The following is a 12,985-nucleotide window of genomic DNA, read 5'->3' as shown; positions in this document are numbered from 1 at the left end:
CATCTGGCACTTCCATAACAAGTATTTATCTTCCTGCAGTCCCTCACATTCTTCCAAACTTTATGACGATCTTTTAATTTGAAATGATATCCATGGTGTCTGGTTCTAATGACATCAGTTCCACAGCAACCAGACTTAATGTTTCTCTAAAGGCTGTGATTTAATTTATCTTCGTCTCTCCCCATTTAACCAGCTTACAAATCGAAGTGGTGTAATTGGCCTTTGTGCTTTAAAGCAAGACTTATGCTACTATAGACTGGAAATTGCAATGGCCAATGTCAGCAGATAAAACACTCAATGGGTTTGTGTGACATGGTCCACTATATTAATAGAGGCACTAACCAACTTATTTTAAACAAAATGACTCCTGACAACACAGAGCGTGCACAGAGCGATGGCAGACATCATCAATGTGTGCGAACATTTGCCAGCTTGCCAGTATGAATGCACCATGCATTGACATCTTCACCCCTCAATAGTGTCTCCATTCACCTGAACAGTACCATGCCCCCTTCCACCATCCCTGCTTCAATCGCCGCTTCACCCTGCTCGATCCCTGCCATGCCAGTGCATTCCCTCAGTTACTCGCTCCCCCTGCCTGCTTCCTCCCACACAGCTACTCGCTCCTGCCACACTGGCCGCTCTCCCCCCCCTCAGCCACTTGCACCAGGCCGCCCAACTTCCCCCCTCTCAGCCATTAGCTCCCACCCTCGATGCTTTCTTCCCCCACGCCCTCCTCCCCACCGGCCGTTTCCCCCACCTCAGCTGCTCGCTCCAGACCTCGCCACTGCTCCCCCCGCCCCCATTTCCCTGGGCCGATCGTTACCCGCTCCTCACTTCATCGCCACCACCCCCCCATCCCCCACCCTGCTCTCTGGCCACTCACTCCCCACCCTCCCTCCAGCCGCTAGCTCCAGGCTGCGTCGCTTCCCTCCTCGCGGCCACTCTTGTCCCACATCGCCCCATTACCCCTCGCGGCCCACCTTGTTTCTTCGGGCAACGCAGCGGAGAACAATTGAACATGGGAGCCTGGCCAAGAGGCGGGAAGGAGGGAAGTGGCACAGCCTGGAGCTAGTGTTTGGAGGGAAGCAGGAAGCAAGAGGCTAAAGCGCAGGGTTGGGGGGGAGAACCGAGGAGCGGGGTACGATCGGCCAAGGGGAGGTGAGGGGAGCAGTGGCAAAGTCTGGAGCGAGAAGCTGGTGGGGTGGGTGGAACAGGGAGCGAGCAGCCGGAGGTGGGTTGGGGGGGAGCGGTGAGGCTGGAGCGAGTGGCTAAGAGAAGGCAGCGGCAGGCCAACAGTGAGAAGACAGGTGCAGAAGTGAGTGACAAAGAGAAGCGCAATGACAGGAGGAACTGGGGGACTGTTGGGGGTGGGATGGAGACGGCGACGGCAGCCATTGAGGGGATTTTTGAGTTGAATTTGCCTTTTGAGATAAACTGAGCAGTGTCATCTTTAATCCTGGCAGCTGCCTGAATATCGCAGACCGTGACATTTTTGTGGAAGAGGCTGCATTTGCGCATGTGCTTGTACTGCGCCACCTAGTGGTTGCGATGTCAGCAAAAGCAAACTATTTTAATAAAAGCAAAATACTGCAGATGCTGTAAATCTGAAATAAAAACAAAAATTGCTGGAAAATACTCAGCAAGTCAGGCTGCATCTGTGGAGAGTGAAGCAAAGTTAACGTTTCAGGTCAGTGACCTTTCATCAGCCTATTTTAAAATGCACCTGCATTTAGAATTGACAGCAGAATATCATCCAAAAGTGTTAATGGTCCATCCACTAGAAGTAATTTCAACCCTTACATCATTATTTGATCTGATACATCAATTGAAGTATAAAATTGCTTACCACTTCTCTGCATATTATATCTTACCTCAAACATGAATGTGTCCACTTCTTCCCTTATGTCCTGCTGACTCAGCTTCTTCCCACGTTCATCAGTTGCGTTGAGAATCAGGTCAAGAAAGGCCTTGCGCTTCTTTTTCCTCCGTGAAGCAGAGTCTGAATCAGAATTGGAATGGTTAAATTCTTCTGAATTCTCCATTTTACGAAACTTCTCAGCAACCACCTAATAAGAAGCAACAAATGAATTTTGTTAGAAGTGGATTATAACAATCTCAGATTACACAATGCTCCGCTGGAGTGTTCGTGGACCTTGGGTTTACCTCACTGTGCTACTAGATCCCAGGGTCCCACTTAATACAGTGCTGGATCAGACATTTTACACCCAGTACTGCCAGATCCTGGGTCATATGAACATACGAATTAGGAGCAGGAGAAGGGCACTCGGCCCCTCGAGCCTGCTCTGCCATTCAATAAGATCTGATCTGATTGCAACCTTAACTCCACATTCCCACCTTTCCCCAATAACCTTTTACCCTCTTGCTTATCAAGGATCTATCTGCCTCTGCCTAAAAAATATTGAAAGACTCTGTTTCCACTGCCTTTTGTGGAGGAGATTTCCAAAGACTCAGGACCCTCAGAGAAAAGAATTTCTCCTCATCTCTGTCTTAAACGGGCGAAATCTTATTTTTAAACTATGATCCCTAGTTCTATATTCTCCCACAAGAGGAAACATCCTTTCCACATCCAGCCTGTCAAGATCCCTCAGGATCTTATATGTTTCAATCAAGTTGGCTCTTACTCTTCTAAACTCCAGCAGATACAAGCCTAGCCTGTCCAACCTTTCCTCATACAACAACCCGCCCATTCCAGGTATTAATCTAGCATGGGTAGGCGGTGGCATAGTGGTATTATCACTGGACCAGTAACCCAGAGACCCAGGGTATTCCTCTGGGGACATGGGTTCGAATCCCACCACAGCAGAAGGTGGAATTTGAACTTAATTTTAAAAAAATCTGGAATTAAAAACTGGTCTAATGATGGCCATGAAACCATTGTCGATTGTTGTAAAGACCCATCGGGTTCACTAATGTCCTTTAGGGAAGGAAATCTGCTGTCCTTACCTGGTCTGGCCTACATGTGACTCCAGACCCACAGCAATGTGGTTAACTCTTACATGCCCTCTGAAATGGCCCAGCAAGCCACTCAGTTGTACCTAACCGCTACGAAGTCTATAAAAAGGAATGAAACCGGACGGACCACCTGGCATCGACCTAGGCACCGGAAACGACAATGGCAAACCCAGCCCTGTCGACCCTGCAAAGTCCTCCTTACTAATATGGGGGCTTGTGCCAAAATTGGGAGAGCTGTCCCACAGACTAGTCAAGCAACAGCCTGACATAGTCATACTCACGGAATCATACCTAACAGACAATGTCCCAGACACTGCCATCACCATCCCTGGTATGTCCTTTCCCACCGGCAAGACAGACCCAGCAGAGGTGATGGCACAGTGGTATACAGTAGGGAGGGAGTTGCCCTGGGAGTCCTCAACATCGACTCTGGACCTCATGAAGTCTCATGGCATCAGGTTAAATATGGGTAAGGTAACCTCCTACTGATTACCACCTACCGCCCTCCCTCAGCTGATGACTCAGTACTCCACCATGTTGAACACCACTTGGAGGATGCACTGAGGGTGGCAAGGGCACAAAATGTACTCTGGGTGGGGGACTTCAATGTCCATCACCATGAGTGGCTCGGTAGCACCACTACTGACCGAGCTGGCAGAGTCCTAAAGGACATGGATGCTAGACTGGGTCTGCGGCAGGTGCTGGGGGAACCAACACGAGGGAAGAACATACTCGACCTCGTCCTCACCAATCTGCCTGCTGCAGATGCTTCTGTCCATGACAGTATTGGTAGGAGTGACCATCGCACAGTCCTTGTGGAGACGAAGTCCCGCCTTCACATTGAGGATACCGTCCATCGTGTTGTCTGGTACTATCACCGTGCTGAATGGGATAGATTTCGAACGGATATAGCAATGCAAAACTGGGCATCCATGAGGCGCTGTGGGACATCAGCAGCAGCAGAATTGTACTCATCCACAATCTGTACACCTCATGGCCCGGCATATCCCCCACTCTACCATTACCATCAAGCCAGGAGACCAACCCTGGTTCAATGAAGAGTGCAGGAGGGCATGCCAGGAGCAGCACCAGGCATACCTCAAAATGAGGTGTCAACCTGGTGAAGCTACAACCCAGGACTACTTGCATGCCAAACTGCATAAGCAGCATGCAATAGACAGAGCTAAGCGATCCCATAACCAATGGATCAGATCTAAGCTCTGCAGTCCTGCCACATCCAGCCATGAATGGTGGTGGACAATTAAACAACTAACTGGAGGAGGTGACTCCACAAATATCCCCATCCTCAATGATGGGGGAGCCCAGCACATCTGTGCAAAAGATAAGGCTGAAGCATTTGCAACAATCTTCAGCCAGAAGTGCCGAGTTGATGATCCATCTCGGCCTCCTCCTGAAGTCCCCAATATCACAGATGCCAAACTTCAGCAAATTCGCTTCACTCCACGTGATATCAAGAAACGACTGAAGGCACTGGATGCTGCAAAAGCTATGGGCCCTGACAATATTCCGGCAATAGTACTGAAGACCTGTGCTCCAGAACTTGCCGCGCCCCTAGCCAAGCTGTTCCAGTACAGCTACAACACTGGCATCTACCCTGCAATGTGGAAAATTGCCCAGGTATGTCCTGTACACAAAAAGCAGGACAAATCCAACCCGGCCAACTACCGCCCCATTAGCCTACTCTCAATCATCAGTAAAGTGATGGAAGGTGTCATCAACAGTGCCATCAAGCGGCACTTGCTTAGCAACAACTTGCTCAGTGATGCTCAGTTTGGGTTCCGCCAGGGCCACTCAGCTCCTGACCTCATTACAGCCTTGGTTCAAACATGGACAAAAGAGCTGAACTCAAGAGGTGAGGTGAGAGTGACTGCCCTTGACATCAAGGCAGCATTTGACCGAGTATGGCATCAAGGAGCCCTAGCAAAACTGAGGTCAATGGGAATAAGGGGGAAAACCCTCCACTGGCTGGAGTCATACCTAGCGCAAAGGAAGATGGTTGTGGTTGTTGGAGGTCAATCATCTGAGCTCCAGGACATTACTGCAGGAGTTCCTCAGGATAGTGTCCTAGGCCCAAGCATCTTCAGCTGCTTCATCAATAACCTTCCTTCAATCATAAGGTCACAAGTGGGAATGTTCGCTGATGATTGCACAATGTTCAGCACCATTCGCAACTCCTCAGATACTGAAGCAGTCTGTGTAGAAATGCAGCAAGACGTGGACAATCTCCAGGCTTGGGCTGATAAGTGGCAAGTAACATTCGCGCCACACAAGTGCCAGGCAATGACCATCTCCAACAAAAGAGAATCTAACCATCTCCCCTTGACATTCAACGGTATTACCATCGCTGAATCCCCCACTATCAACATCCTTGGGGCTACCATTGACCGAAAACTGAACTGGAGTAGCCATATAAATACCGTGGCTACAACAGCAGGTCAGAGGCTAGGAATCCTGAGGCGAGTAACTCACCTCCTGACTCCCCAAAGCCTGTCCACCATCTACAAGGCACAAGTCAGGAGTGTGATGGAATACTCTCCACTTGCCTGGATAGGTGCAGCTCCAACAACACTCAAGAAGCTCGACACCATCCAGGACAAAGCGGCCCGCTTGATTGGCACCCCATCTACAAACATTCACTCCCTCCACCACCGACGCACAGTGGCAGCAGTGCGTACCATCTACAAGATGCACTGCAGCAATGCAACAAGGCTCCTTCGACAGCACCTTCCAAACCCGCGACCTCTACCAACTGGAAGGACAAGGGCAGCAAATACATGGGAACACCACCACCTGCAAGTTCCCCTCCAAGTCACACACCATCCTGACTTGGAACTATGTCGCCGTTCCTTCACTGTCGCTGGGTCAAAATCCTGGAACTCCCTTCCTAACAGCACTGTGGGTGTACCTACCCCACATGGACTGCAGCGGTTCAAGAAGGCAGCTCACCACCACCTTCTCAAGGGCAATTAGGGATGGGCAATAAATGCTGGCCTGGTCAGCGACGCCCACATCCCGTGAATGAATTTTAAAAAATCCTTCTCTGAACTGCTTCCAACGCATTTCCATCCTTCCTTAAATAAGGAGTCCAATACTGTACACAGTACTCCAGATGTGGTCTCACCAATGCCCTGTATAGCTGAAGCACAACCTCCCAACTTTTGTATTCAATGCCCCTTACAAATAAACGATAACTTTCTATTAGCTTTCCTAATTACTTGCTGTACCTGAATACTAACCTTTTGCGATTCATGCATTAGGACACCCAGATCCCTCTGCATCCTCTCACCATTTAGGTAATATGCTTCTTTTTATTCTTCCTGCCAAAATGGACAATTTCATTTTCCCACATGATACTCCATTTTCCAAGTCTTTGCCCACTCACTTAAATTATCTATATACCTTTGTAGCCTCCTTATGTCCTTTTCACAACTTACTTTCCTACCTTTGTGTCATCAGCAAATTTCGCAACCATACCTTCAGTCCTTTCATCCAAGTCATTTATATAAATTGTAAAAAGTTGATTCCTGTGGCACACCACTCGTTACATCTTGCCAACCAGAAAATGACCCATTTATGCCTACACTCTGTTTCCTGTTAGCTAACCAATCTTCTATCCATGCCAATATGTTACCCCATACACCAAAAGCTTATATTTTCTGCACTAGCCTTTAATGTGGCACGTTATGTAATGGCTTCTGGAAATCTAAGTACAGTACATCCACCGGTTTCCCTTTATCCACAGCACGTTACTTCTTCAAAGAACTCCAATAAATTGGTTAAACATGATTTCCCTTTCACAAAACCATGTTGACTCTGCCTAACGACCTTGAATTTTTCTAAGTGCCCTGCTAACAAATCTTTAATAATAGCTTCTAACATTTTCCCTATGATAGATGTTAAGCTAACTGGCCTGTAGTTTCCTGCATTTTGTCTCCCTCATTTTTTGAATAAAGTGGTGTCAGGCAAACCCTCCGCACCTGCCAAGACTGAGGCACACATGATTTTCGCCACATGAACATTGAAACATAAAAAATGCAAGCCCCAGATTGGAAAGACATTTGCATAGTAACAGACAGTGTTGAAACAATGGGGACCCAGTAGTTGCTTCCCCAATGCACAGAAGTGGTCAGACCAGTTTTAATCACATGACTAACTGGCTGCTGCAGAGGTTTGAACTGAGAGTTTTAAATTGGAGAAATGAGCACTTGAGATCAGAAAGGCGTGTGCTCATGAACTGAGAACATCTCTCCTGTCTGCCCTCATCTCGCTCTCACCAGCTTCGGAAACCACTGAAGACACGTAAACTCAAAGATAGAAAAAGTCTCTTTCGTGAACAAGGTTTAAAAGGAACACTGGGCCCCAATGAAACCCAAGACCATATCTTCAATCAAGGACTACAGAGAGCTTGAAAAACAGTGACAAGATATTGCCTCAAACTGTTCTACTTATCTTTTCTTCTACTCTTTGCTGTCCCTATTTGCATGTGTGTATCACGTGTGCAAGCTAGCATGGGTGAGTTGTATATCCGTAGGCGTTAACTGGATTAGAGTTTAAGTTTAAGGTTTAACAAATTTCATCTTTCTTCTTTAAACCAAAGAAAGCCTGTTGTGCTCATTTCTTTGCCTTATAATAGGAAAGTTGTGAACAAGGATTCACAAAGGGGGAGCTCAAAACACAGTGTGTTTAAAATTAACCCCTGTTACAATAAGACCAGGTAAAGACAGCCAAAGATGCTCAGACACATTTCTCACCTGGTCCTAACAGGAGTTACATTGGTTATTTTCCAATCTAATGGAACCTTCCCGAATCTAGGGAGCTTTGGAAAATTAAAATCAACGCATCAACTACCTCACTAGCCACTTCTTTTAAGACCCTAGGATGAAGCCCATCAGGACCCAGGGACTTGTCAGCCTGCAGCTCCAACTATTTGCTCAATACCAATTCCCTGGTGATTGTAATTTTCTTGAGTTCCTCCCTCCCTTCCATTTCCTGATTTACAGCGAATACTGGGATGTTACTTGTATCCTCTATGGTGAAGACCAATGCAAAATACCTGTTCAATTCATCTGGCATCTCCTTATTTTCCCTTATCAATTCCCCAGACTCACTTTCTATATGACCAACACTCACTTTGTTAACTCTTCTTTTTACATATCTATAGAAACTCTTACCAACTGTCTTTATATTTCTCGCCAGCATTCTCTCGTACACTAATTTTTCCCTCTTTATTAATCTTTTAGTCGTTCTTTGCTGCTTTTTATATTCTGTCCAATCTTCTGTCACCAATCTTGGTGCAATTATATGCTTTTTCTTTAAGTTTGATACTATCTTTAACTTTTTTAGTTAACCACATATGTTGGATCCCCTTGGAATTTTTCTTTCTCGTTGGAATATATTTATTCTGTGTATTCTGAAATATCCCCTTAAATGTTTGCCACTGTATCTCTATTGACCTTTCCCTTAACCTACAATGGGAGTTCACCTTTGCTAGCTCTGCTTTCATTCCCTCATAATTGTCTTATTTAAGGTCCACATGGAGTGCTCCCTAAGCCACCCCCATGTTGAAAAATCAATGTCCTTCATATTGATACTTAGCAGAACACCCCATTCTGAACAAACCTGAGAGTTACTGTCAGCAATACGATGGGATATCATTTTGAATAATACTGTACATAATATTGTCTTGTTAGAACTCCCGTAAATATTCTACTCCAATATCAGCTTTTCAAGGTTTCCATTGTAAAATTAGCTCACTAACATCTATGTCCTCTATAGCCACCAGACAATAAGACTAATCCATTTAGCAAATCAGTGCTAACCACTTCACCATTTTTGGACGAAGAGACCAATTTTGTACTAATAAAGGAGAACACCACACTGTATTTTCCATATAGAATCAGATAATTAACTCACAGCAGTTTTCTATTAAACATGCAGTTTAAGTAGTCAATACTTTATATATTGATTTGGATTAGAAACTTCGTTTATTTGACATAACTATATCTCCTGCATCAATCTTCAAATAAACACATGAACTACTATAATCTTCAGTGTATTAAACTGTCAAGGCAGGTAGAATGATCTTGCACTATTTTGGTGCACTGAAAAGTAATAGGTGTGTTAAAAAAAAAATCATACATCCCCAAAGTTCAGTGAAGCAGACCAGGAAGGTGACAGGACCAGTTCCTATTCTGTATTAAATTATCTAATCTCAGTTGGTGCAAAAATCAGATTAAGCTCCCTCAATGCTAGGGAATAAAGAGGGAAAAAAAACATACACAGTTCCTATGCTTAATTGCTAGTTAACAAATCCTGCTAAATGTGTGCGTGAGCATGATCTCAGTTACGTACCCTGCTGGCACTCACTGATTAAGTGCCCATTCTTTACGCTTTGGTTCAACATTGAACCCGAGTATGGCTGATGGTCTTAAGTACCAGCAGTCAGTAATATCCAGGAGAAAGAGAGAAAATAGGGGGAAAATGGATGTCTTATAAAAGGGGCATTTTATGTGGGATCGCAAGAAGAGTGGAATCCAGAAATACATATTGGCTTGTATTCTGCAGTGTTTTTTCACAGCAAAGTGTCAGCAATCACCATCATTATCCCTCTGAAACTCACTGCAGCTTTAGGATATAGTGCAAGTGCAGATTAACACAAAAATCCTGAAGTTGCGAATTGTCATTTACTGCTCTGCCACAGGCTGTGCTGTGAATCTCCCCCCATGCCCCACTGCCCACCAAGCCAGCAAACATTGGAATCAGTTGATGTGATGAGATCTCCCCTCTTTCTGCTGTCACATCGCTGTTAGAAATCCCATAAAAGGTTATGCCTTGTTCAATCAAGTGTAACTGGGTTTTCAAGATAGATTTGAAGAATAACTGTTGCTGAACAACAGATCTGGCCTTGAAAAAAAAACTTTTTTTATTTGTGGAACATTCTTAAATGTTTCCATTATTATAAATTACTAGATTTTTAAAATAAATTTTAATTAATAATTTATTTTAAAGCTTTTTCATGGTATTTCAGCTTCTACCTTCACCCCATGCATATGTCCCAATCTTTGTTTTGCTCCATGTAAAATTTTAAAAAGTGAATTGATTTTAGTGCTTTTCATTTCCTGGTTGGCTGTTTGAGAGAATTCTTTAATGTGATTGGCTGCTTGTTGACATCTCTGCAGCTCCACACTGGGAATCCCCTTTAAAGAATGCTACAATCTAATGCAAGACGGGAAAGGTAAAGTGTCACCACAGAGATCGCTAGATCGCTTAGTATGACTTTCTTTGAGGTCAGTGGCAGTGCCCTTGCTTCACTCCTGACTGCAAAATTCAGTCCATTAATTGAGATGCTAAAAGCAAGTACGCAGGCTAAGAATTAATTTTAACATAAAATGGCAAGGCAGCTACAAGCATCACATTATCCACTTTGTCAAAAACATCTAAATTTAAAGATAGCACATTTAATGTTCATATGCCAATAAATGGTTTTCAGTATCTCGTCAGTCTGCCTCACTTTTTATTAAATATTATATTTTTCATAACTGTTTTCTTTTTTTCATTAATTTGATCATTTAACAAAAACAAAGAAAGCAATCAAAAAAGCTACTGCAGATCCTGGATATCTGAAACAACACAAAATATTGGAAACCCTCAGCGGGTGAGGCAACATTTGTGGACAGGAGGAATTAGCATTTTCAGTGCAACCTCATTGTCAAAACTGAAATATATTAAAGACCAGCAGTATTTAAATAGTGTTTGATTAGAATATATCCCAGTTTTTAACAATGGGTTTGCACTCAAAATGTTGCTTTCTCTGTTCTCGCCACAGATGCTAACTCGCCTCCTGAGATTTTTCAACATTTTGTGTATTTTTAAAAAAATTGCTTGCCTAGAAGTCTACCTTTTCTGTGAAGGAGTGCAGGATTTTGAGAGTTTCATCATGTTCCTTTCCGTCTCCAAATGTATTGTACAGAAAATCAGGCCAAAACCAAGGCATTTTCTGCCTGCGGTGAATCAAATCACTCATCCTAAACAAAGAAAAATCATTATCTCATTACAGCACACTCAAACACATATTCACAACTGTGAAATAAGACTTTTTTTTGAAACACCAGCCTACATTAAGACTTGAACATCATACAAGCTTGGCTGACCAATGGCAGAGTAAGGTTTTCTCAAAAAATCAAGTTAAAAGCAATGAAAACTGTAATAATTATTAATGACAAAATATATGAATTATCCCGCCACCACTTAATTCTTCTGAACGGATTTTACATTAAGGATCATCTCTGACTTCACATCAGAAGATGTAGAAAACATGAATGGCAATCAGGGACTCACTTGTATATTGCACGAATATATTCTGAGTCACTATCACTCTGAGCATAGACCTTCTTATCCATGGCAGTTTCTAGAATAAAAAATCCCTTTGTAAGTAGCATATTTGTGCTGATCAAATAATTCATGTTAAAACTATTTAACCTTAATATTAGGAATACCCAAATAAGCTTAAACTTATAAACATTGAAACAATAGAACAAACAGCATCAAAGACAAAGTGAAAAAGTCAATGTAACATCATCAAAACCACTAACTCAACAATTTGATGCATCATTCTCTGCCAGAATACATGAGGAGCAGCTATGAAGTATGGCCTATGTCTCAGTCTTGAAGGTAACTGCAACTACAATTATCAATTGTGAGCAAGTTGTATTGTTCCTCGATTCCTCATTCTGCACTGCCTGTTTAGTTATTTATAAAAGATATGTATCTAATATATGTACTTTTGGAACTGCTGTAGTCTGATAAACCTTTGAGTTTCGGGTCTTTAAAGCTTATAATTTTAGCTTTTACTTATAAATAATTGCAACTTTATCAAAATATTAGATTATATAAGCCCAAAAAATTCCTATTTGGCTGAAAATCCAAGGTGTCAAATATTAAATGGTGTTCAACATTTAAGCCCCAATTTCAACCTAGGGAGGAAGCGAGTGGGTGGCAAGTCCCTATGATATTTCTGATCTGGACTATTTTATCTCCTGGCTTCCAGTTAAATTTGATGGATGGGCTACCATTTTAATCACACAAATAAATCAGGAAGTGTTCATATGATACACCGAATTTACGGCACATGTCATGAGGCCAACTTAAAGCAAAGTTGCATTCTATGCCTGCAGTTTTCATTCAACAACTTAAATAATTCTTGGCAAGACTGATAAGTTACTTGGCTACCCCGCCCCCACCACTCTCACATTTCTGATACGTCCCTGGTGGAGAATTAAAGGGAGCAACTCTACTCCAAAACCCACAAGGGCAACCCCAAGGGCAGGATGAAGCAGGTCTAGATGGAGGTAGCTAACAGGGTCAGTGCAACCATCATCACTCCCAGAATCTAGGTTCAATACAAGAAGATATTCAATCCCCTCAGAAGAATAGCAAGGGTGAGTACAGCTCTTCACTTCTCCACCTTTCTCAACAGCACCTCAACACAACTTTTAACCGTTCCCCACATCTTTCAACATACAATCACAAAGGCGCATCTTTTTCTCATTCCAAACACACTCAGCTCTTCCTCTCTTCACACCACATACTAACACCATTCTTTTCTGACATACTACCACCTGTACAACCAATTTCTCCCACTACTCCTTCCTTGCTTCACAGTTCAAACAATTCCCTTTACATTCATCAACTTCTCATTCTATGTTCTTCTTCTCCACCACTTGCTGCATGCACTATATGCACAAGCCCTGCATATCTTAACTTCTCAACATTGAATCATAGAAATTTAGAGCACAGAAGGAGGCCATTCAGCCTAATCCCACTTTCCAGCTCTTGCTCCGTATCCCTGTAGGTTACAGCACTTCAAGTGCATATTCAAGTATTTTTCTTTAAATGCGATGAGGGTTTCTGCCTCTTTTCAGGGAGAGAGTTGAGAAAGTTTTTCACCCAATTACTTTATATCGATGCCACATGGTTATTGGCCTCTCTG

General features: G+C 43.4%; 1 protein-coding gene across 1 annotated transcript in view; it reads right to left on the bottom strand.

The window, feature by feature from the left end:
- Positions 1–12,985, bottom strand: part of LOC137371574 (cytochrome P450 4V2-like) — an 80,487-nt gene that overhangs the window by 26,308 nt on the left and 41,194 nt on the right. The window contains exons 5-7 of the mRNA XM_068034415.1: positions 11,335–11,404; positions 10,895–11,021; positions 1,875–2,069 (exon numbers count right to left, since the gene is read on the bottom strand). Coding sequence (XP_067890516.1) covers positions 1,875–2,069; positions 10,895–11,021; positions 11,335–11,404 — 392 coding nt within the window. The remainder of the gene's footprint in view (positions 1–1,874; positions 2,070–10,894; positions 11,022–11,334; positions 11,405–12,985) is intronic.

This window comes from Heterodontus francisci, chromosome 1 (genome assembly GCF_036365525.1).
Source record: "Heterodontus francisci isolate sHetFra1 chromosome 1, sHetFra1.hap1, whole genome shotgun sequence".
Lineage (NCBI taxonomy): Eukaryota > Metazoa > Chordata > Chondrichthyes > Heterodontiformes > Heterodontidae > Heterodontus > Heterodontus francisci.
The sequence above is the reverse complement of the archived record's forward strand: the minus strand, read 5'-3'. Positions and strand labels throughout refer to the sequence as shown.